The sequence below is a fragment of the Mytilus galloprovincialis genome, chromosome 3 (assembly GCF_965363235.1).
Source record: "Mytilus galloprovincialis chromosome 3, xbMytGall1.hap1.1, whole genome shotgun sequence".
Taxonomy (NCBI): domain Eukaryota; kingdom Metazoa; phylum Mollusca; class Bivalvia; order Mytilida; family Mytilidae; genus Mytilus; species Mytilus galloprovincialis.
Window position 1 is genome coordinate 19,835,065 of NC_134840.1, and position 25,909 is coordinate 19,860,973.

The following is a 25,909-nucleotide window of genomic DNA, read 5'->3' on the forward strand; positions in this document are numbered from 1 at the left end:
TGCATTCACTAATAATTGAACAAAAACAATCATATTTTGATTATTTTTTTGTGATATCTCGTAGCTAATGTCCACATGCATTGTCTCAGAATTTTTTTTCCTATATACCTTAAATATATAACACGGTATACATAGGAAATTTTTTCTGAGACAAGTGCCTGTGCTAATGTCCCTTTAACATGTTTAAGTACATGGTGGAATAAAATTTCATGTTAAAAAATGGGTGATGAAATTTAAGTTAAGGTAGTTATTTTGTCCAGTTATAAAAGGTAGGAAAATATATGTTATGTCTGAAGCTTTCAAACTGAAATGTAAACTGGACCCCTACAAATGGAAGTTTTTATAAACGACCTTGACTGGCTATACAGCCCTTGCACGGTCGGTACTGATCCCCTTTTGTGTTCGGTGCGAAGATATAGATGGAATGGCGGACCAGTTTATCTGAAATATAGACCATTTGTTCCAAAAGAGGATCACTGCAGTGTACACACATTTTTTTAAAGAGTAAGTGCTTTTTTCAATTTGAATTTGCTGTATAAACATGATAAAAGAAATCCCATACGAAATATCTATGTTAGGGCCATTTATTTTCGGGCCGAGTTGTCTCAAGTTGAACAAAGGGCACCTGTTCTTTAAAGCTTCTTTGTGATGGAGATCATGCGTAACATTGATTCAGACTTTTCATAGAAACACCAAACAAAATTAGGTAAAAAATGTTTGATGATTTCTTATTATATATTTGTACATATTTAAGATTGACAACGATTGAATTTTGTTTCTGGTTCCATTATTCATTTTTTTTATAAGATCTAGATTGCAGCTATGTAAAAATTGTAGACTGCACAACGGTTTGTTTATTTTTTGACTGAACGAGATCCTATTAAAGTTCAATATTTAGTTTGACACAACTGGTTGGCTGTTGAATCAGAGTTTTCTCCTATCAGTCCTAGTACAATTTCTTTGCTTTGGGCATTTGTTCTGCGGTTCTGTTTTTGGAGCTTCCCAATCGGCTCCGGTAACTTGGCGCTCCCATTAGCATAAAATCTGCTCCTGCCTTGTATGTGAACTCTGGCTCTACAAGATTAATATCTAGTTTTGTTGTTTTTTCATGTCATATGTATCGTTGTTGGTAAGATGCTCCTCCTTTTGTTGTTTGATTGGTTTGGCTGTTTTTATGCCCCATTTATTTGTCCGTTAGTTATTCCGTCCGTCTGTCACGCTTCAGGTTAAAGTTTTTGGTCGAGGTAGTTTTTGATGAAGTTGAAGTCCAATCTACTTGAAACTAAAACGGATAGTAGCTACGATTTTCATTAAAATTACTTTTTTAATTTATATGCTGGATTTTGTACAAATAGTTTAATAAGTATGATTAAAACAACTACTGGTTACTTTCCATTCATCATTTAGAAGCTTTTTAATGTTTAACACCTAAATTTATTTCTTGTCTATAGATAATAATTCGATGTTAAGCCCAACCCTTATTCATATGACCTATGTTGATCTGAACTCTTCAGTTCCCAATGCGCAATCGCACAATGTGCCTCGAAGGGAAACTTGTCGAACAGGGGAATGTTATCACTGAAATTGACAACTAATAGTGTTTGGCGAAAGGTGCTTTATTATAATAATGCAATAATATACAATTATACCAAACATGGTATCAATAAGCAACAATGAACAAGTGTGAATATGAAGCACCTTAACCCAATCTCGGTAAGATTAAATATAAATTATAAGGAAGGAAAAAAAAAAATTTATCAAATACATAATAAAATGTGGCTGGAACATGCTCTTTGCTAAAACCACACACTAACTAAGCATCGGATGACGCAACAAGGGGAGGCAAATCTAGTACACAGCGTTATCAATTAGGTACAATGAGAGTTGCCTCCCATTGTACGCAATTGACAACTAATAGTGTTTGGCGAAAGGTGCTTTATTATAATAATGCAATAATATACAATTATACCATACATGGTATCAATAAGCAACAATGAACAAGTGTGAATATGAAGCACCTTAACCCAAACGAAGTCGCCAAACAGGAAAGAAAAAAAAAAAAAAAAAGAAAAGAAGGATACCCTTCATACAGCTTGACATTGTACATGATAATAATTTCGTTAATCAAGCAAATGACAAATATGTAAAACTAAAATTTCATCAACAACATTGTAATTCATGTGTAATTCATGTAATTATTATCTTTGACAACAGTGTCAAAATCAGTGCTACATCATGCATAATAAAGGCATTAAAGAAAATATGGATAATTTCAGTCATAAATAGACACCCTTGTAAATACAGCGGAGGGAAAGGGGGGACTTCTACACTACACAATCATGGCACTAGTGATCACACTATTAAACACTACTTAGTCTAGGTGAACTTATAACTCGCTTATAATGCAAGGAACAAAAAAAAAATAATAATATTACTAAACATATCTGCCTCAAAGATATTCTAAACGAACTTGGGGATAATCATACACAGTAACACGCCCGCATCTGCAGGGGAATATTATCTCTTTTATATCATATAGTACACACCTGAAAAACAGGGGAAGCAATCACACCTGTCACTGCAAGAGTTTTGCAAAATTATGATATTCGGAGTTATCACACAAAAACATGACCAAATTAGCAGGGGAATATGATCTCTCTCTTAAAATATAGAACACACCTGAATATTCAGGGGAAGTAATCACACCTGACACTGCAGGGGGTTAAAAATAATATCATAATATTTCGAGTTGTTACTCATAAATATAGTACACACCTGAAAAAAAACAGGGGAAGCAATCACAACTGGCATAGCAGGGGGTTTAAAAATAATATCATAATATTTGAGTTGTTACTCATAAGTATAGTACACACCTGAAAAAAAAACAGGGGAAGCAAACACACCTGACACTGCAGGGGGTTTAAAAATAATATCAAAATATTTGAGTTGTTACTCATAAATATAGTACACACCTAAAAAAAAAACAACAAAAAAACAAAACAAAAAAAAAAAAAACAACAGGGGAAGCATCACACCTGACATAGCAGGAGGTTTCACAATATCATCATTAATATGTATTATAAAAATTTTAAAAAATTATAATATTAGCGATATATGCAATAATTTGTCATCTCAATAGTCTCCAAATTGCTCCACAGAATGGCTAGTTGCTGCTTGGAAGGAGCAGCAAATTGGATTGCGATTATTATCGTTCAGTTCTTCCTTTAAGGTCCATTTTAAGGGCGGAGACGAGAGTGCGGTCTTGTTCTTCTGAAAACGTATGAGACTAATGTTTGAGACCCCTTTCCACCGAAAGCAAAACTTCGGCATGAAAATCCTTAATCTTGGTAAAAGGATATTTTTCGGCAAGATATAACAGACCTTAATTAAATGCTTTTGTCTTAGCATTGAAATGGCTTGTTCTTCTATGTTGTGCATAATAAATAGTTCACCTCTAACTAACTGTACGAATCCGAAGTCTTCATCAGAATAACTCAATGATTTGGTTTGGGCATGTTCATGTGGCCATGGCACATCGTATTTTACCCGATCCTTAGCGGCCCTTGCTTCACCCGAAACTGCTTTACGTTTTTGTTTGTCTTTGAACAATAGATATGGAAAATCTTTACCTTTAATTTTCGCTTGGCAATTATTCCTATCATTATCTGATTTATCACATGAAGTCTTTTTATCGACACCGAAAGTTTTCTTAGCCACAAGGTGCGCGTTTTGTTCAGCCAACAACAGATCCCGTTCCAATATTTTGTTCTGAATTGTTAATTCTTCAATTGTTTTATCCAGTTCATTCACCGTGTTTGTAGACGTAAGAATTTTTGGATGAACGCTAACACTTGCTTTATCTGATTTTGGTGCAAAAGTCTCATGTTGAACCACGTGTTCAGAGGATTTTTTTTCCATCGCATTGTCATCAAATACAAAAAATTATTCAAATACATAATAAAATGTGGCTGGAACATGCTCTTTGCTAAAACCACATGCTAACTAAGCATCGGATGACGCAACAAGGGGAGGCAAATCTAGTACACGGCGTTATCAATTAGGTACAATGAGAGTTGCCTCCCATTGTACGCAATGGTACGTGAATTTACAGTTTCTGCAAGAAAAGAAACAAAAAAGAGGTGCAGACAAATAATTGTAAATTAAAAATAAAAAAACGGCGAGGAGATCGGTAATTAAAATCACCCAAAACACCTGCGACGCAGGCTATAAGTAACATAGAAGTAGCTGACGGTTTGCAGTGGCGTAGCTAGGTCTTTTTAACGTGTACGCCCGAACCTTGGTAAGGGGTCTTACGGCCCCACGTGGGTCCAGATCAAAGCACCAGTTGGTAGTGGGCTACAGGTGGCGAATCCACCAAAAGCTAACGAGTTATCGATAATGAGATACCTTTCCTGTCATTAAAAACTCGTCAATAGCAACATACTTTAGAATCTAAATGGTGTATTTTAATGTCGTATAATGTTTTTAACGGTCTGTTCATCAGTCCAAATTTCGTTACTATCTACAAGTATGCAGGTTTATAAAATTGTCATGTAAAAAAAAATCCCAGACCGTCTGTCAATTGTGTAAAGATAAGTCCGTTTGTCAGTATGATACTGAAAAATGAACGGAAAAAAAATACTTTCAAAATTTTGCTTCAGACATAAAAGCTTAGAACTGCTAAAACATAAAATTTGATGTAGGCTTGACAAAGTAAACTACGTTTAACAAACGTTAACACTCTACATGTATTTGCTAAAAAATCTGACGGAAGATGAAAAAACAAAGAGTGGAATTCAATTTATATATCATGCTTACAAGAAATTTTTGCCAAAAATACCGGTTGAGAAGGGTGGACTCACTCGTCTAACGTATCTGAAAATTGCTAACCTTTGAACCGGTATGTTTGGCAATTATATATCTTGTAACCATAATATATTTGTAAAAGAATCATCATTATGCTCTGGATATGTTTTTTATCATAAACAAACTTCTGTCAAACTTCCGTAAATTTCACGAAAACTTACCCAAATACTGAACTACATACATGTATTGACGCCGCCGACACAATTGAGGATTGCTATGTCATAAGTTCGACAAAAGTGCAAACCACATATCAAATCTAAGCAGATAATGAATTGCTTTAAACAAAAGGATTCACAGAAGATTCAGACTTTAACAGAACAAATATATATATTAAGATACCATTTGGTTAAAAAATAAATCATTGTTCGTCACTTTTATTTGCAATTACAAGCCGTTGAAGAAAGAATTACAAGGCCGATGTCATGTGCTTTTAATCAGATCTTTTTTTTTTTTTTTATATCAAAAATCAAGTGTACGCCCGGGCGTTTTGACGTAAACGTAGCTACGCGCGTTTGCGTAACCTGTTTACATTACGTAAATATTCCAGATCACATGAAAATAAATCGCAACGTGTTCATTATTGTCAAAAATATGTTTATAAATGTACGGACAGGAATCTCCCACCTTAGAAGAAATTAGAAATAAACTCCCTACAATTTAGTATTATTCTTCACGTGTATCCTTCATGGAGGCCCTATTCAACACACAAACACGTGTATACATTATCGGCATGGTTTGGTCATACAAATGTAATAACAAGTGTATAATATCGCCATTGTTGGAGAATCTTGGGTTGGAATAATATGCCACTTTTTGTTATGTTTTTATTTACATAATTTGATAAATTTATGGCGTCAAATATGTAAGTGTAATATAAAGTAATTATCAAATACGTAAGAAAACAAAAAGCACATGTTAATATCTATTTATATCTTGGTTAGCTGAGCTCACTCGCTGTGTCGGCAAAGTTTGGGAAGTAAACCCAATGCATAATTAATGAGATGTATAGGCACGCAACACGATATGAATTATCAATTATTAACACTTCAGTCTGTAGTTTATGAAAACATTCTAGGGATCTTATTGCATATTTTTAGTACATATCTTTGATTGTTCATAATTTTGTCAAAATCGTAGCTACTAGCCTATCCCTTTATTAAAACACATGTTCCTTGTCATTGCTTGTGATATGATCTTCCTCATTTTAGTGCCAAATTAGAGATTTTTCTACATTTTCACGGTCCATTGAACATAGAAAATGATAGTGCGGATGGGGCATCAAAGTACTTTGAACACATTCTTGTTTATTGTAATTTTGGTATTTCTTGGACTGAGATTTCTTCCATTTGGAGGTTGATTGGTTGCATATTGGCCTCTACTTCCATTGCTTCTCTTCCTGCCGTTCCTGGTAATCTAGACAAACTGATAACCCTTTTCTTTGTAAAAAATGTAGTTTCCATTTTTTTCGTATTTTCTATTGATGTTATCTGCCAAACTGGGCACCCATATTTAATAATGGATCTTACAGGTGTCAGACAACCAATTACTCCCTCCAATTTAGAATGTATGTGAAAGTCTACTGAGGGCCCTCATGGGGTTTTTGATTATGTGATTACTTGGCCGTTTTTTTAATGATTATTTGATTATTAAGCCAAATATTTCATGATTATTTGATTACCTAGGACTGTATTTTTAGTTTATAATTATTTGATTACTAAAGATAAGCAAATATTTAATGATTATGTGATTATATTGGCAAAAAAATGGTGATTATGTGATTACTAGGACCCCCCATGAGGGGCCTCTCTACTCAGACCAAAAATAGTGCATTTGATGTCATTGTTTACTCTAACTAACCAACAAATTGTCAGAAATTAAACTTTTGGTGAAAGAGAAATACATATTAAAACCATTTTTAGCCAAAATTTACTTGTCCATGAGTTTTCATTCTAAATTAAGGATTAATGCATTCCATAGTACAAATGTATACTAATTTAAGATTTCCAGAAAACCAGAGGTTATTTTTAGTGGTACTTCTATTCGGGAGACCTCTTCTTTCTTATATGATTTTAAACATACATGTATGTTGAAAATTGGCATGTTAAGAAAGCTGATACATGTACCATGTGTACAATTCAGGATATACCTGGTTTCTATGAAGTTAACCTTAATGTAATATATTTAGAAAGCTGTGAAAATTGCAAAATTTGGTTGAACAAATAGGGACTTTTAATTGGTGGTCTGACACATTATTCATTGTACATTGTATGGCAAGCCAAAGTGGACAAAAAGAGCTATTTTTTAATATTAAAAAATCATTTTCTAATATAAGATAATCATTTTCTAACATAAGAAAATCATTTTCTAATATATAAGAAATTCATTTCCTAATAAAAGAAATTCATTTCTAATATTAAGAAATAGTGTTTTATGCCCCACCTATGATAGTAGAGGGGCATTATGTTTTCTGGTCTGTTCGTCTGTCTGTCAGTCAGTCCGTCCATCCCACTTCAGGTTAAAGTTTTTGGTCAAGGTAGTTTTTGATGAAGTTGTAGTCCAATCAACTTGATACTTAGTACACATGTTCCCTATGGTATGATCTTTCTAATTTTTATGGCAAATTAGATTTTTTACCCAATTTCACGGTCCATTGAAAATGGAAAATGATAGTGCGAGTGGGGCATCTTTGTACTTTGGACACACTCTTGTTCTTTTTTAATATTAGAAAATCATTTTCTTATGTTAGAAAACACATACCAGTCCACTGGCTTATATTTCCGCCCCCAAAATCTCTATGATGCTCTCTCCTGTGGTTTACTATCCATACTATTTTACTTTTATTTCTAAAAATTAGTGATCATTTTTGTAAAATTCAAATTTAGAATTATTCCTTTTTCATGTTTTTAAGATTGAAAAATGGTGCTTCATCAAAATGTGAATGTTGGGCAAAGGGTAGAAGTGAAAGTTCACAACAGAATATACAGAGGAACAGTCAAATATAAAGGTGCTATTATTCACAAACCAGGAGATTGGGTTGGAGTATCATTAGAAAAACCAGGTAAGTTAAAAAAAAAAAAGATGATATGAAAGGGGAACTCATAAACCATATATGTATTTTGCATTAGTTGATGTTAGAATGGACTCATGAACTTTTCAAAAACATCACAGTTAAATAAAAGGTATTCCAAAAACTAAAAATGACCTTCTTTTCGGATTTCTTCAATTTTTGACTACTGGTTTAAATGTTGGTCATTTTAAGTGATTAAAATCATGATAGTACAGATAAACTTACATGTATAACTCAGAATTTTTTGTCAATAATATACAATGTATATGATGATCTTGAAGATGAAATATCTTTAGCAGTCAGTTTGACAAGAACTCTGAAGTTATTATATGCATGCATGTACATAAAGCATGGTCTTGAAAATAGTTGTAATAAAAATCTTTACTAAATCAATACATATAGATTATCTTTAGTGTTAAATTTTGAGATTCTTTATTTAAATGTCTCAATTTGAATCACAGAAAAAGATATGACAGCTGTGAAAAATTTGAATATATCGTATAAAATCAAGTAAATTTTGCATTCAGGGAAATGGCACGGTATATTAATAGATACATGTAAAGGGTAAACAGATAAACTTGTTTTTGTTTATGTAATATATGTCATTAAAGTAAGGCATTGTAAACACATTTTTAAATTACAATCATTTCCTTTTATCATAGAAGTTCCATTTCAACAAAGATCAAACACGGTTAATATAGCCAGATATGTTGCAATGGACAAGAGCTACAATGTACATTTGTAGTTAATTACAATAGAAAACAAAATAGTTATACATACCATTTTTTTTATTTAACCATTGAATTAATACTGTTATTATTTTTGAATGCATAGTCTTGACAGCTATATTTAATTTAATAGACTTAACAATAAATGCAATAAGTTGACAATGACTGAATTATTTGCAAACATTTTTAATTGAGGTTATAGATAGCATGTCTAATACATTCAATATTTAGATTAGGAATTACTTTACATTGGAATAAATTAATGTGATCTTACAATCTTTGAGAATAACTTGCAGAATAAAAATGTGATTGTTATAGAAAAACTATTTTATTAAAACTATATATACATGTATGATCATGCATGTGTACATGCATGTTGAATTAAATATTTAAAAATAATCTTCAAAGCAAATACCACTTCAGTAATTGTTCTTTTGTACATCATAATAGCATAAATTAAACTGTATAAAAGTTATCATGTTGAATAATGTATGTCTTTTAGAATATTTCCAAATTAGCCTAAATATATTTACAATTTTAATCAAGCTGAATGACAAAAATTTCAATTTATTCAATTTGTTTCAATTTTAATTTTGCTTAGTTTGCACAACAAACTGTTCTATTTTCCTTCCAAATAGTATTCAGATTTCATTTTTATACGACCGCAAAATTAAAAAAAAATTTTGGTCGTATATTGGTATCACGTTGGCGTCGTCGTGGTGGTCATCGTCCAAATACTTTTAGTTTTCGCACTCTAACTTTAGTAAAAGTGAATAGAAATTTATGAAATTTTAACACAAGGTTTATGACCACAAAAGGAAGGTAACGGGATTGATTTTGGGAGTTTTGGTCCCAACATTTTAGGAATTAGGGGCCAAAAAGGGCCCAAATAAGCATTTTCTTGGTTTTCGCACTATAACTTTAGTTTAAGTAAATAAAAATCTATGAAATTTTGACACAATGTTTATGACCACAAAAGGAAGGTTGGGATTGATTTTGGGAGTTGAGGGTTGAACAGTTTAGGAATTAAGGGCCAAAAAGGGGCCCAAGTAAGCATTATTCTTGGTTTTTGCACCATAACTGTAGTATAAGTAAATAAAAATCTATGAAATTTAAACACAAGGTTTATGATCACTAAAGGAAGGTTGGGTTTGATTTTGGGAGTTTTGGTCCCAACAGTTTAGGAATAAGGGGCCCAAAGGGTCCAAAATTGAACTTTGTTTGATTTCATCAAAAATTGAATAATTGGGGTTCTTTGATATGCCGAATCTAACTGTGTATGTAGATTCTTAATTTTTGGTCCCGTTTTCAAATTGGTCTACATCAAGGTCCAAAGGGTCCAAAATTAAACTTAGTTTGATTTTAACAAAAATTGAATCCTTGGGGTTCTTTGATATGCTGAATCTAAAAATGTACTTAGATTTTTGATTATTGGCCCAGTTTTCAAGTTGGTCCAAAACAGGATCCAAAATTATTATATGCAATAGCAAGAAATTTTCAATTGCACAGTATTCAGCAATAGCAAGAAATCTTCAATTGCACAGTATTGCGCAATAGCAAGAAATTTTCAATTGCACAGTATTGCGCAATAGCAAGAAATATCTAATTGCACAATATTGTGCAATAGCAAGAAATTTTCAATTGATTGGAGTTATCTTTCTTTGTCCAGAATAGTAGTTGAATCAACTTAAATCATTGTTTTATACAATAAACAATGTATATATTCACTTTTACTACCAACTGATAAATTAAAACAATCTTTACCATTCAGTGATATAAACAAGCACCTTTTGTTAGATTTTTATAAATAAATTTGGTGTATTTAATTACTGTCTTCTGATTGGTTAAAATTATTAGTTTTATTTTCAATGTTGTCAATTTTGAAGACGACACGCCCACTCTGACGTTGTGTATTCATACGCGAACATGTGTGTATGTTGTTATTGTTAATATATATAATATAAAAAGTTCTTTGAGCCTTATTTTTGATAGACATTTTTTTATAATGAATGGCAATAATTTATTTTGATTTTATTGAACTATAAAACTAATTTTTGACTCTTCACATTTTACATAATCCGCTTCTCGGATTATTCAATGTGAAGAGTCGAAAATTAGTTTTATGGTTCAATAAATTCAAAATAAACTAGATATCGTTGAGATGGAAGCCATCTCTGTGGGCCCCGCTGTAAATAATGTGCATTAAAAAATTGTATCTTTACCATAGGACATGGGTTTGTCAACTGAAATCAAAGTTTTTGACCTTGACCTTTGACCTAGGAAGTTGTAAATAGATTCGCGGATTATTCAATGTGAAGAGTCAAAAATTAGTTTTATGGTTCAATAAATTCAAAATAAACTAGATATCATTGAGGTGGGAGCCATCTCTGTGGGCCCCGCTGTGAATAATGTGCATTAAAAAATTGTATCTTTACCATAGGACATGGGTTTGTCAACTGAAATCAAAGTTTTTGACCTTGACCTTTGACCTAGGAAGTTGCAAATAGAATATGACACACCCTTTGGTGTTGGTTTATAAAGATGTCAAGTATAAACTTTGAAATGATAACGGTTCTCAAGATATAGATCGGACACGATCTTTACCATAGGACATGGGGTTGTCAACTGAAACCAAAGTTTTTGACCTTGACCTTTGACCTAGGAATTTGCACATAAATTATGACACACCCTTTGGTGTTGGTTTAAAAACATGTCAAGTATAAACTTTGAAATGATAACGGTTCTCAAGATATAGAGCGGACACGATCTTTACCATAGGACATGGGGTTGTCAACTAAAACCAAAGTTTTTGACCTTGAATTTTGCCCTAGGCAGTCGTTCATAAATTATGACACACCCTCTGGTGTTGGTACATATACATGTCAAGTATAAACTTTGAAATCATAACGGTTCTCAAGATATAGAGCGGACATGATCGTCACCACAGGACACAGGGTTGTCAACTGAAACCAATGTTTTTTTACCTTGACCTTTGACCTAGGAAGTTGTACATACATCATGACACGCCCTCTGGTGGTGGTTAATAAACATGTAAAGTATAAAGTATGAAATCATAATGGTTCTCTAGATATGGAGCGGACACAAAGTTAAAGTGTTACGGACAGACGGATGGATGGACGGATGGACGAACGAAGTTGTACATACATCATGACATGCCCTCTAGTGGTGGTTAATAAACATGTAAAGTATAAAGTATGAAATCATAATGATTCTCTAGATATGGAGCGGACACAAAGTTAGTGTTACGGACGAACGGACCGACGGACAGATTGATCACTATAGGGGGACGAACGGACGGACGGACAGACTGATCACTATAGGGTGACCCGCCTTTGACCTAGGAAGTTGTACATACATCATGACACACCCTCTGGTGGTGGTTAATAAACATGTAAAGTATAAAGTATGAAATCATAATGGTTCTCTAGATTCGGACGGACGGACGGACGGATGGACAGACTGATCACTATAGGGCGACCCGTCTAAAGGCGGGACCCTAATAATAGCCATTCATTAAATATTTTATGATGTATTTAAATGAGTAGTTATTGTTTCAAACTCCATTAGAAATTTGAAATGAGATCAGTTTTGGAAAAAGGGAAAGGGGGATGTGAAAAAAAAATGGGGGGGGTTAAATTTTTCTCATTTCAGATTTCATAAATAAAAAGAAAATTTCTTCAAACATTTTTTTGAGAGGATTAATATTCAACATCATAGTGAATTGCTCAAAGGCAAAAGTTCATTAGACCACATTCATTCTGTGTCCGAAACCTATGCCGTGTCAACTATTTAATCACAATCCAAATTTAGAGCTAAATCCAGCTTGAATGTTGTGTCCATACTTGCCCCAACCGTTCAAGCTCTGGGGTCGTATAAAGCTGCAACCTGCGGAGCATCTGGTTTCAACATACATGTATGAATGATTGCCTAATATGAATGTTTGTAAAAAGGGAATAACATGTTTTGAATTATAATCATTGTATACAGAGTTTTATATATTATCAACTACATGTATAAGTGGTTCAGTGACATTTTATAACAAAATATGAATAAAAAGGTTGTCCTGTGTTGTTTTTTTTTTATTTCCATTGTGATTGATTACAATAAAAGGGCTAGAAATGAATTCCAAAAAAATAAAAATATTCCTTTAAGTCATATGAAACCTCAAATTAAAAAAAAATATGCATATCATTATGTTTTTTTTTTATAACTAAATGGATAGTTTTCATAATACAACTTATGCACATATACTTTGTTGTCGAGCCTGCAACTTTTGTTGCAGAGCTCGACATAGGGATAGTGATCCGGCGGCGGCTACGGCGGCGGCGGTGTTAGCTAACTTCTTAAAAGCTTTATATTTTAGAAGGTGGAAGACCTGGATGCTTCATACTTTGTATATAGATGCCTCATGTTACGAAGTTTCCGTCAGTCACATGTCCAATGTCCTTGACCTCATTTTCATGGTTCAGTGACCACTTGAAAAAAAAGTTGAGATTTTTTGTAATGTTGAATTCTCTCTTATTATAAGTAATAGGATAACTATATTTGATATGTGCGTACCTTGCAAGGTCCTCATGTCTGTCAGACAGTTTTCACTTGACCTCGACCTCATTTCATGGGTCAGTGAACAAGGTTAAGTTTTGGTGGTCAAGTCCATATCTCAGATACTACAAGCAATAGGGCTAGTATATTCGGTGTATGGAAAGACTGTAAGGTGTACATGTCCAACTGGCAGGTGTCATCTGACCTTGACCTCATTTTCATGGTTCAGTGGTTATAGTTAAATTTTTGTGTTTTGGTCTGTTTTTCTCATACTATATGCAATAGGTCTACTATATTTGTTGTATGGCATGATTGTAAGGTGTACCTATCTAGCGGGCAGATGTCATGTGACCTTGACTTCATTTTCATGGTTCAGTGGTCAAAGTTAAGTTTTGAGTTTTGGTCTTTTTATCTAATGCTATATGCCATAGGTCATCTATATTTTGTGTATGGAAATATTTTATGATCTTTATGTCAGTCGCGCAGATTTTATTTGACCGTGACCTTATTTTCACGGTTCATTGCACAGTGTTAAGTTCTTGTGTTTTGGTCTATTTTTCTTAAACTATAAGTAATAGGTCAACTATATATGTTGTATAGAAGCATTGTTAGCTGTACATGTCTGCCTGGCATGGTTCATCTGACCTTGACCTCATTTTCAAGGTTCATTGGTCTTTGTTTAGTTATCTTGGTTAATGTTAAGTTTATGTGACAGTTGTTATAAAGCTTAGCTTTATACTTAGGACTATCAACATAATATCAATGATTAGTATAGAAGGCGAGACATTTCAGCGTGTGCACTCTTGTTTTGAGGAAAATTCTTGAATTGGTCCACATTTAGAAGAAGTTTGATTATTTTTAATTGCTTGCTTCCTGGTAGCAATTCGCCTACATATTTTCCATATGCACAGTGACCGGAGCATGACTGTCCTCGTAAAAATCCGGTGATCACAATACGCATGGATCTGTCATTAAAATAAACTATTATCTGATTGTACATGTTAAACACGTGCTCAATACCCATACTTTTTGTGGATTGTTTACTATAAGGTGACCATTGGTAAATTTCGGCTTTAAAACACAGCATTTAATGAGCAGCCATATTTGTTAAAACATAACAGACAGAGAGAGAAAAAATTGTCAATTATACAATATATTTGCATAAAAAGTGATAAAATGGTGCACAGCGGACTAAGTTTATGATATATACATGCATTGGTTCAAGAATTGGATAAACATTATTTTTCACCAGTCACTCGTTTCATATGACTTTAAATTAAGAGACTACTGTATTTATAAAAAAAAATCAAATGATAATAACATCAATTATCTTATTCCCAATGAGTAAAACTATTTAACATGCAGATTGTAATCCAAGATTTAAAATGACCTATATATTTGACAGTTGAAGATTATATGTTGACAGGTTTGTAATATTTTGTATATACCCTGTTTTCTTAATATTAACCGACTATAATAAACACCTCATTGCTGATCAACCATGTATTTCCTTCCAAACCCTAGCTGTATATATGAACCTTATGTTTTCTGTCAATGTCAGCTATATACCAGTAGAATTTCTGCTAACCATCAAATAACAGGAAGACTGGTGTTAGACACTTATCCTTCATTTAAAAAAAAATAAACAAAATTTTCTTGTATTAACTGGTACAGGATATTTCCAGTGAAAATTTTATCACTAAAAAAAGCTTAGTTTGTGTCATGCCTATGATTATAAGTGTGGTAGTTTAGACATAACATTACTTCCCCACCTTTCCAGGAAGTGATGTTGATGTGCTGAAACATTTACCCTTACTCCCAAATTACCATTTTTCATTTCATTAAAAGACATGTGTTTCCTGCAGCTTTTAAAAAGGGTTGGGCAATTTTTTTCTCAGATTGCACTCATATGGTGATTGGTTTCACTTTAATGGCACCCTTTTCATGGAGGAATTCAAATTAAGTTTAAGGGCAACCATCTTTAATATAGATATACAAGCACTGTAATGGATAGGGAATAAGAATGCATGCAATTCTTTTTTTTTAGGAAATAGCGGACTAGACTTTCAATCATGTTCAGTGACTTTGAAATTATAAATTTCAAATGATAAGTTAAGCATATAAGAAGAAGTACTAACACTTATATTTGATTATTTATTATTGTCGACATGCTGTTTCATAATGACTTATAGTTACCACAAATTTCAGTTGCAAGTACAACATGTAGCAAATATATTTTAAAGATATGCAACTATATTTGAATATTGCAAAGAAGATTTTCTTCAGAGTTCCGAGTTACAACTAGATTGAACTTAGCATACAATATGAAGAATGCTGTCCAGGCTCTGACTCACTATCTAGACATCAACACAATAACAGATCATATGATTATATATATATAAATACATAAAATGTTACAGTTTGATAGATTTACAATAAAAATATTTACATTCAAACATACTTTCTCGGAGAATCTCCAAAATAAATACCCTTTCATTTTTGTATGTGGTGCATTGCATCAAAAAATGAAAAACAATCTTCAATCTGCATGAAGATATACAGTGCTTACATTATTTTCTGTGTCAATCCATTTATATCATAAATAACTTATGAGAACATATTCTAAATTGAGTCAAATTTTTATACTACAAATTCACTAAACATGTAAGATATGATTGTTTTTTTGAAGATTTTTTTTTAATTTGAAGATTTTTTCACATTTGAATTATCATTTAAAATCTATACTCTAGACCAACACTTATAGTTAAGTTCTGCTTTGATTATTTCAGTTGGAGATAATGACGGAATGTTAATGGGAAGAAGATATTTTCAGTGCAACAATGGACATGGAATCTTTGTCAGAGCCAATTGTATCAGATTTATTCCGCTCACTAGATGGTATTTAATAGTCATGATGCATTTAATTTATATATTTTTATGCCCCACCTACGATAGTAGAGGGGCATTATGTTTTCTGGTCTGTGTGTCCGTTCGTTCGTCCGTCCGTCTGTTCGTGCGTTCGTTTGTCTGTTCGTTCGTCCGTCTGTCCCGCTTCAGGTTAAAGTTTTTGGTCAAGGTAGTTTTTGATGAAGTTGAAGTCCAATCAACTTGAAACTTAGTACACATGTTCCTTATGATATGATCTTTCTTATTTTAAAGCCAAATTAAACTTTTGACCCCAATTTCACGGTCCACTGAACATAGAAAATGAAAGTGCATGTTTCAGGTTAAAGTTTTTGGTCAAGGTAGTTTTTGATGAAGTTGAAGTCCAATCAACTTGAAAACTTAGTACAAATGTTCCCTATGATATTATCTTTCTAATTTTAATGCATAATTATATTTTTTATCCAATTTCACGGTCCATTGAACATGGAAAATAATAGTGGGAGTGGGGCATCCGTGTACTTTGGACACATTCTTGTTTAATTTAAATTATGATAAGATCAAATTATTTTTTACTCAATCACATTCTTTGGAATAAACTGAATATGGTAATCATGCTACTTGGAAAAATTGAGATAACAATCAGAAAATGAATACTTAAAATGCCCCTAAAAGGTTTATGCGTGGTTAGATAATTTTGTGATTCAGCTTTTAATGGACATTTAAAAGAGGTTTAATTTACGTTATTGTTTATACTTCATTTTCATATATCTAATACACACACTACATTTGTAGAATATGAATTATTAATTTTAACTTGATGTCAATTATTAAAAGATGCATCTATCAAATTTTGATTTTTATACCTCACTTTTTTGTTGTTTTACAAATATTTAGGTCAACCCTTGTAGGTATGATAGAAGAGGGTCTTTGCATCCAGCCGTTAGTCTATCTGTCCCTGTTCGTATGTCCACTACATAGAATTTTTTGGTCAAGGTAGTTAAATCTGAAGTTGAATTTACGAAGTTTCCATCAGTCACATGTCCAATGTCCTTGACCTCATTTTCATGGTTCAGTGACCACTTTAAAAAAAAGTTCAAATTTTTTGTAATGTTGAATCCTCTCTTATTATAAGTAATAGGATAACTATATTTGATATGTGCGTACTTGTAAGGTCCTCATGTCTGTCAGACAGTTTTCACTTGACCTCGACCTCATTTCATGGATCAGTGAACAAGGTTAAGTTTTGCTGGTCAAGTCCATATCTCAGATACTATAAGCAATAGGGCTAGTATATTCGGTGTATGGAAAGACTGTAAGGTGTACATGTCCAACTGGCAGGTGTCATCTGACCTTGACCTCATTTTCATGGTTCAGTGGTTACTGTTATATTTTTGTGTTTTGGTCTGTTTTTCTCATACTATTTGCAATAGGTCTACAATATTTGTTGTATGGAATGATTGTAAGGTGTACATGTCTAGCAGGCAGATGTCATGTGACCTTGACCTCATTTTCATGGTTCAGTGGTTATAGTTAAATTTTTGTGTTTTGGTCTTTTTATCTAATACTATATGCCATAGGTCAACTATATATGATGTATGGAAATATTTATGATCTTTATGTCAGTCGCACAGGTTTTATTTGACCGTGACCTCATTTTCACGGTTTATTGCACAGTGTTAAGTTTTTGTGTTTTGATCTATTTTTCTTAAACTATAAGTAATAGGTCAACTATATATGTTGTATAGAAGCATTGTTAGCTGTACATGTCTGCCTGGCATGGTTCATCTGACCTTGACCTCATTTTCAAGGTTCATTGGTCTTTGTTTAGTTATCTTGGTTAGTGTTAAGTTTATGTGACAGTTGTTATAAAGCTTAACTTTATATTTAGGACTATCAACATAATATCAATGATTAGTATAGAAGGCGAGACATTTTAGGGTGTGCACTCTTGTTACTCTTATTTCATGATTCACAGAACATGGGAATGTGATTATGTGAAACCAGTAAATTCTCAGGTTAAAGTCTTTAACATTAGTTACTTGATTGATATCTTCATTTGCATGTACGTATTATTCAATGTTTTGTTTTCTATAATTCTAGGACCTACAATAAATACCACAAAGTGGCAGACACAGCAGAAGTAGATGAACCATTATTTTATTCATCTCCAAGTAAGTTTAATTTTTACTTTCTTCTCTCAATATATCACATTCATACATGTATATGTCCTTTACATATAAAAAAAAGATGTGGTATGATTACCAATGAGAAAACTATTCACAAGAGGCCAAATGACATAGAAATTACCAACTATAGGTCACTGTATGACCTTCAACAATGAGCATAGTCATGTTTTGTTTTTGTATCAACTGAGATAAAAGCAGCAAAATACTAGACAAATAGATGTTAATACTAGGGCAAGCGTAACACAATCTGAATCAAGACATCAGACCTTGTATACAGATGTCTTACATTACAAAGTTTCCCTCTGTTATATGTTCCTTGTCCTTGGACTAATTTTTTGTCGAGCCTGTGACTTTTGTCGCAGAAAGCTCGACATAGGGATAGTGATCCAGCGGCGGCAGTGGGGTTAGCTCACTTCTTAAAAGCTTTATATTTTAGAAGGTGAAAGACATGGATGCTTCATACTTTGTACATGGATGCCTCATGTTACGAAGTTTCCGTCAGTCACATGTCCAATGTCCTTGACCTCCTTTTCATGGTTCATTTACTACTTGAAAAAAGTTAAGATTTTTTGTAATGTTTAATTCTCTCTTATTATAAGTAATAGGATAACTATATTTGGTATGTGCGTACCTTGCAAGGTCCTCATGTCTGTCAGACAGTTTTCACTTGACGTTAACCACATTTCATGGATCAGTGAACAAGGTTAAGTTTTGTTGGTCAAGTCCATACCTCAGATACTATAAGTAATGGGTCTATTATATTTGGTGTATGGAAGGACTGTAAGGTGTACATGTCCAACTGGCAGGTGTCATCTGACCTTGACCTTGACCTCATTTTCATGGTTCAGTGGTTATGGTTAAGTTTTTCTGTTTTTGTCTGTTTTTCTTATACTGTATGCAATAGGTCTACTATATTTGGTGTATGGACCTCATTTTCATGGTTCAGTGGTAAAAATTAGGTTTTTGAGTTTTGGTCTTTTTTTCTAATACTATATGCAATAGGTCACCTATATTTGGTGTATGGAATTATTTTATGATCTATATGTCAGTTGCACAGGTTTATTTGACCTTGACCTCATTTTCATGGTTCATTGATTAGTGTTAAGTTTTTGTGTTTTGGTCTAATTTTCTTAATTTATAAGCAATAGGTCAACTTTATTTGTTGTATGGAAGAATTGTTAGCTGAACATGCCTGACTGTCATGGTTCATCTGACCTTGACCTCATTTACATGGTTCATTGGTCAATGTTTAGTTTACTTGGTTAATGTTAAGTTTATGTGACAGTTGTAATAAAGCTTTATATTTAGGACTATCAACATAATATCAATGATTAGTAAAGAAGACGAGACATTTCAGCGTGTGCACTTTTGTTATTGTTAAGCAACTGCTTATAAAGAGTAATAAGAAACCTTATCTTTGGTAAATGGTATCCTTGCAAGGATACTTTCCCTAACTCATTGAACCCCGCTCATGCAGGTGCACTTGGTTCTAATCTTAATTGAATATAATAGGATTATCAGTTTTCTGATTGAAAGCTTAAGTCAATAGTTTTCTCCACCCAAAAAGACTGACCGCCAAGAAATAGCCCAAAAGCGACATTTAATAGTGGCTTTAAAAAACCAACAATCAATTCCTAACTCGATCAAGTTCTGGTCATTGAAAACAAACAAAATATAGGTATACATTAACCTTAACTAAAAAGATCCTTGTATTTTATGGTCTTCAGTGTGGTTCCTTAACATATTTCAGAAGCAGCTGATCCAACAATGATATCTGAGGATATGGAAAGGAGAGTGAAGACAGGTGCTTCATTTAGTGGTTAGTATTATATTTTATAAAGGGATGGAGGAATCATTATCTGTGATCATAGCTGTCATGGTTGTATTAGATTAAATTTTCTAAGTCATTAAAAGCTAGTAATCTGTAGTCTTTAAAATCTGTTGACATATCATCAAAAGCAGCTTAAAGAACATGGTTTATGTACAGTAACTACAGTTTATTTTATGTGTTGACTGTACAAAACCAGGCTACATGATTTTTGTTAAATGTAAAAGTCCCAAACCTTTCTTTCAGAAATAGTCGATATTACTACTCATTCTCTCATCTTACATCATTTTGCCAGGGAGATCTCTTCTCCATGGACCCATTGTCATTTTCAGACCAAAACCAGCTCTTTTAATGTTTAAAAAATTTTCGAAATCCTGTAAGGAAATCAATTTATGAATAACTTGGATGGTCAACTTTAAAGTCATATGAAACCTCAAATTAAAAAAAATGATGCATATGATTTTTATACTTAAATGGATAGTTTTTATTATAAATCTTATGTACATAAAAATATATTTTTTTCTGAGGAAAATTCTTTAATTTGTCCACATTTAAAAGAAGTTTACCTAATTAAAAAATTGCTTGCTTCCAGGAAGCAATTTGCTGACATATTTCCATATATGCATGTGACCTAAGCGTGACCCTTCTTGTAAAAATCAGGTGAACACAATACACATGGATCTTTCTCTTAAATAACCTATTTTCTGATTGTATATGTTATACACATGCTCAATATCCATGCTTCTTTATTGATTGTATACGATAAGGTGACAATCGGTAAATTTTGGCTTCTAAACACGGCATTTAATAATCTATCATATTTGTTTAATCATAACAGACAGAGAGAAAAAAAATTGACGATTATATGATGTCTTTGCGTTAAAATTGATAAAATCGTGCACAGAAGATTAAGTTTATGATGTATACATGCATTGGTTCAAGAATTGGATAAACATTCTTTTTCACCAGTCATTCGTTTCATATGACTATAAAGTCAAAATACACCAGTTGATTATATAGTTAAGAAGATCATTATGGTATGTTTGATTAAAAAAAAATGCCTATATAATTATACCCCACGCAACGAAGTTGCGGAGGGTATAATGTTTTTGACCCGTCCGTCCGTCCGTCAGTCCGTCCGTCCGTCAGTCCGTCAGTCCTGTTTCTTGTCATCGCAACTCCTCTCAAACCACACAACAGAATTCTACGAAACCTTTTCAGATAATAAGGACATACTATGTAGTTGTGCATATCGACGGGAAATTGCATTTCAATTTTTTTTCTAGGAGTTACGCCCCTTTGAACTTATTTACTTTAATGTACTACTGCAACAGTTTGTCATCGCAACTCCTCTCAAACCACACAACAGAATTTCACGAAACCTTTTCAGATAATAAGGACATACTATGTAGTTGTGCATATCAACGGGAAATTGCGATTCAATTTTTTTTCTAGGAGTTACGCCCCTTTGAACTTATTTACTTTAATGTACTACTGCAACAGTTTGTCATCGCAACTCCTCCCAAACCACACAACAGAATTTCACGAAACCTTTTCAGATAATAAGGACATACTATGTAGTTGTGCATATCGACGGGAAATTGCGATTCAATTTTTTTTCTAGGAGTTACACCCCTTTGAACTTATTTACTTTAATGTACTACTGCAACAGTTTGTCATCACAACTCCTCCCAAACCACACAACAGAATTTCACGAAACCTTTTCAGATAATAAGAACATACTATGTAGTTGTGCATATCGACGGGAAATTGCGATTCAATTTTTTTTCTAGGAGTTACGCCCCTTTGAACTTATTTGCTTCAATGTACTTCTACAACAGTTTGTCATCGCAACTCCTCTCAAACCACACAACAGAATTTCATGAAACTTTGTAGATAATAAGGACATACTATGTATATTGACAGGAAATTATTATTCAATATTTTTATTATACAATTTTTTTTTCTTATACTTATTTAATTTCTCCAATGACAATGTGGGGACGTGGGGTATGTGAGCGTGCTCACTAAGGTTCTTTAATTATGCATGTAATTAGTGAAATTCATTAAGTAGTAAAGTACTATTGTTAAAAATACTTAAAGTTTACTCTTATGTTATTTTTCAGATCCTTTCAGTAGAGCAAAGCGATACCCTTTAACACATTCAGTAGGAAATCGTATTCCAGCAGCAACGATGACCAGATCGATGACTTCCTTAAGTTACACGACACGTCCAATACATGCTGAATATGACATTGAAGATGATTTTATATCATACCCCTCAATACCCAGAACTCACATGCCTTACTCTGCACTACGGAATCAAGTAAAACGAGGCTGGGAAGGGGCACACTATGTAAGAGAAATGTCTGTAGGAACTGGTAGAGACTCAATGAAGTTTAGCCAATGGAATGATGTTTCGCCATAATTATTTTTTGTTTGTTTTATACTATACTATGGTGCACAGTATTATTTAATTAAAATTGGTTTAAATTTCTTAGCTAAGAAATGCTAAGCCTATGCTGCATGCATTTAGTAGTAAAATTAATTGATAGTTTAGATCATGGATAAAATTCATTTTAAATTTGTGTATGTATTATCCAGGAAAAAGATTTAATAATAAATGTGACAAGATTGCTCTTTTTCGAAATCCTACCAGGCATGCAAAAAGTAACAATTTTAGAATTTTTTTTTTGAATATAAAAATATTTTTAAACCTATGAAATTTTCATTTACAGAATATCTTCTTCAAATAAATAATTTACTCATATGCTCACCTAAGTCAATTGACTATATCGATTATGAAAAAAAAAATAAATAGAACACAATGTACTTTAAAATCATACACAGTCTTGTTGACATTTATTGCATTTATGAGTCCAAAGTATACTGATGAATATTAGGTTGATGCCTCAGTTTTAAATTCCACAATAAGGTTGTAAGAGTTGTTCTTACAATATTTGCCCCTTAGTGATTGCTGTATTTGGGCATTTGAAACAATGTTATGAATGAAATTCATTTGAAAACCTTTTGTTTTCAAAGAGACCATTTTTTGGCATATTATGAATTAAGGGAAAAAATGTATTAAATGCAGTTTTTCCATCCCAAAATCTGTGCATATTTCATTTTCTTTTCTTAAAATTGCTATTTGTAAACTGTCAGCAGAAACTAGTGTAAATAACTCATATCCTAAGTGTTAACTTTTTTTTTAAATTCACAAGTTAGAAACTGGTTTATTCTCATGTATAAATAAATATCAACCACATGACTATTTATCATAAATAAGCATTAATTTCTTCTAAGAAAATGTTTGCACCATGAAAAACTTCACAGGCAATATCTTGTCATAAAATGAAGAAAAAGTTGAAAATATCAAGTGCAATTTACTACTATTTCAGTAAATAAATATACATCAAAGGCATTTACAAATTTTTGAAATAAAAATCATGGTAAGTGATTAGCTGGACAAAATAAAGATTTAAGGGTAAATAGATAAATACCCAAATTAAGTGCAATTTTGAATTTATTTGGGTTTTTGAACACTGCAGATGAAGAATTAAACGATTTGGTATATCCATGTAACATTTTACTCATCAATTTAGCATAAGATTAGTAAAATGGTATGAATGATAGAAACATATTAGTTTTCTATGCTACTAAACTAAAAGACAAGTATTTATAAAAGCTAAACTAATGTATATTATTTTTACAAATTGTATAGGTGACACTAAAGGCTCACAGTTTTATATGAACAGTTTGGGATCATATTATTCAAGGTTCACATTTTCATGTGAACACTTTTAGGTGACATTATTCATGGCTCACAGTTTTATATGAACAGTTTGATATCATATCATTCAAGGTTCACATTTTCATGTGAACACTTTTAGGTGACATTATTCATGGCATCCAGTTTTATATGAAGAGTTTGAGTTCAAGTAATTCAAGGCTCACATTTTGTATGAAGAGTTTTATTTGATGTAATTCAAGGCTAACATTTACATATGAACATTTTTAGGTGACATTTTTCATAGGTCACATTTTTATTGTAATTCTGTTTTATGTCAGTACAATTAATATTCCTGACAAACTTGTTATGATTTATGTATGAATACACACTCTACTGTAAATTTCTGTGAAATCAATCTTTAATAATAAGGTTTTATACATTATGAATTTCATTATTTCATTATTACTTATATATCAAATGCTTTGTCAAAAATTCATTTAAAATGACTAAATTGAAGGATCCAAGTTTAATTTTTTTTTGCACAACTGGTATTGATTGTATACAGATGAGCTTATCAACCTATACATTTTTATTTCAATCTCAATTTACATACATCTGAATCATACAATCCTTGATCATGTGGACATTTGTTATTGTACTCATTTTATTCTTCATATGGCATTTTCATTTTTTTTGTAATGACGGAAAAGGGAGTGTATGTCTTTCAGTTTTATTAATAACTGAGTTTGCAATATTTGTTTTTTGTACTAAGGTGGCAGAAATAAGATGAAACACATTGCTGTGATATATTGTTTTGATTTTTATTGTTCAGTTTACTTTTCTATATTTGTCAAGTACCATCTTTTAATGTTCAAGTTTTCTGTGTTTTTTTTTTTTCTCTTTTAGACAAAGAATTTGAATTGGTAAATTTTTACAACAATGTTATATTTCTTATACCCACTGTAAGTGTTTTTTTGACGAATTACATATTTTGTATTAGATTTGTTAATGTGAGTTTTACATGTTTTCTTGTAAATTATATACCCTTGATTTGGATAAAATAAGTTTATACCAGCACAACCTCCACAATGTAATTATTGCTCTACCTCAAACAGATCAAAGCTTATCTCCTGTGATCATTTGATGGAATGCCTTTCTGTCAACACAGTTCATAAATGGCACCATTTACCATGTTACGTACATAAAGAAACACAATGAAAAGAAATGGTAATAAAGATTGTTTATATAAAAAGTGGGGTATGTGACTTATAAAAGCATGTTGGTATATCCCTACTTGCAAAGTTGGTTGTATACTGAAATGACCTGGTCAGTATGTATATATACGTATGTTTGTCTTTCAATATTAATAGTAACAATTTTTCAGCATCTATGTAAAGAAATGTTTGACAGTAAGTCTAAAACTTCCTGTTCAATGATTTATTTTTATATTAGATATATTGAGGATGGAATTTTTATCCATGTCTTAGTGAGAGTTTGGATATAATTTGTATGACCTCATCATGGTCATGTACAACTTTTTTCAGACTTTTATCCATGTTAACAGAATTAGAAGAACATTTTACTAAATATTTATGAACATTAGAACTTTTTTTAGAAATGTTATTTAACACATATCTAGTATTTTAGGACACTTGCTTCAATTATTTATTATAAGGAAATAGCATACATTGTTACTGTAGTCATTGTTATATTCTACTGATGTTATTTATTTGTTTATAATATTGCATGTTTAAATGTTCAGAAAAAAATAAACTATGTTTATGCTTTTACTTTATTTTTCAGTCTTAATTTAACATTGAAAATGACACAGCTTTGAAGGTCATATTTGATTTCAAAACTTATAACAACATTTTTTTTAGGTCTTATACACCCTTGGCTTTCTTGTATACCATCACGAGTTGGTTGACCGATTTGGAAGATTCGTTATACAAATGATATCGGATACATTCCTTATGTCATAACTACAACCCCCGTCCCTTTTTACGAATGTGACCTACCAATTTAGACTATTTATCGGCTTTGTAACAACATGAA

At 32.2% G+C, this 25,909-nt stretch overlaps 1 protein-coding gene across 2 annotated transcripts; it reads left to right on the forward strand.

Moving 5' to 3' along the window:
- The first annotated feature begins 615 nt into the window (after positions 1-615).
- On the forward strand, positions 616-25,644 carry LOC143067362 (uncharacterized). 2 transcript variants are annotated; one of them, XM_076240556.1, is made up of 7 exons: positions 616-706; positions 7,775-7,924; positions 14,630-14,650; positions 16,014-16,122; positions 18,211-18,281; positions 20,047-20,115; positions 22,251-25,644. In XM_076240556.1, exons 2-7 carry the CDS (start codon positions 7,783-7,785, stop codon positions 22,550-22,552), a joined length of 714 nt encoding a protein of 237 aa, XP_076096671.1. In that variant the 5' UTR covers positions 616-706; positions 7,775-7,782; the 3' UTR covers positions 22,553-25,644. The 2 variants fall into 2 exon arrangements, with proteins under 2 accessions (XP_076096671.1, XP_076096672.1); XM_076240557.1 differs by lacking the exon at positions 14,630-14,650.
- The last annotated feature ends 265 nt before the right edge of the window (positions 25,645-25,909 follow it).

Bases quoted from the DNA above. Each gene is read 5' to 3' on its own strand.
- LOC143067362 (XM_076240556.1), top strand. From the start codon at position 7,783: ATGGTGCTTCATCAAAATGTGAATGTTGGGCAAAGGGTAGAAGTGAAA. The intron at 16,123-18,210 runs GTATTTAATAGT...CTATAATTCTAG, and splicing joins TTTATTCCGCTCACTAGATG to GACCTACAATAAATACCACA. The intron at 20,116-22,250 runs GTTAGTATTATA...GTTATTTTTCAG, and splicing joins GACAGGTGCTTCATTTAGTG to ATCCTTTCAGTAGAGCAAAG.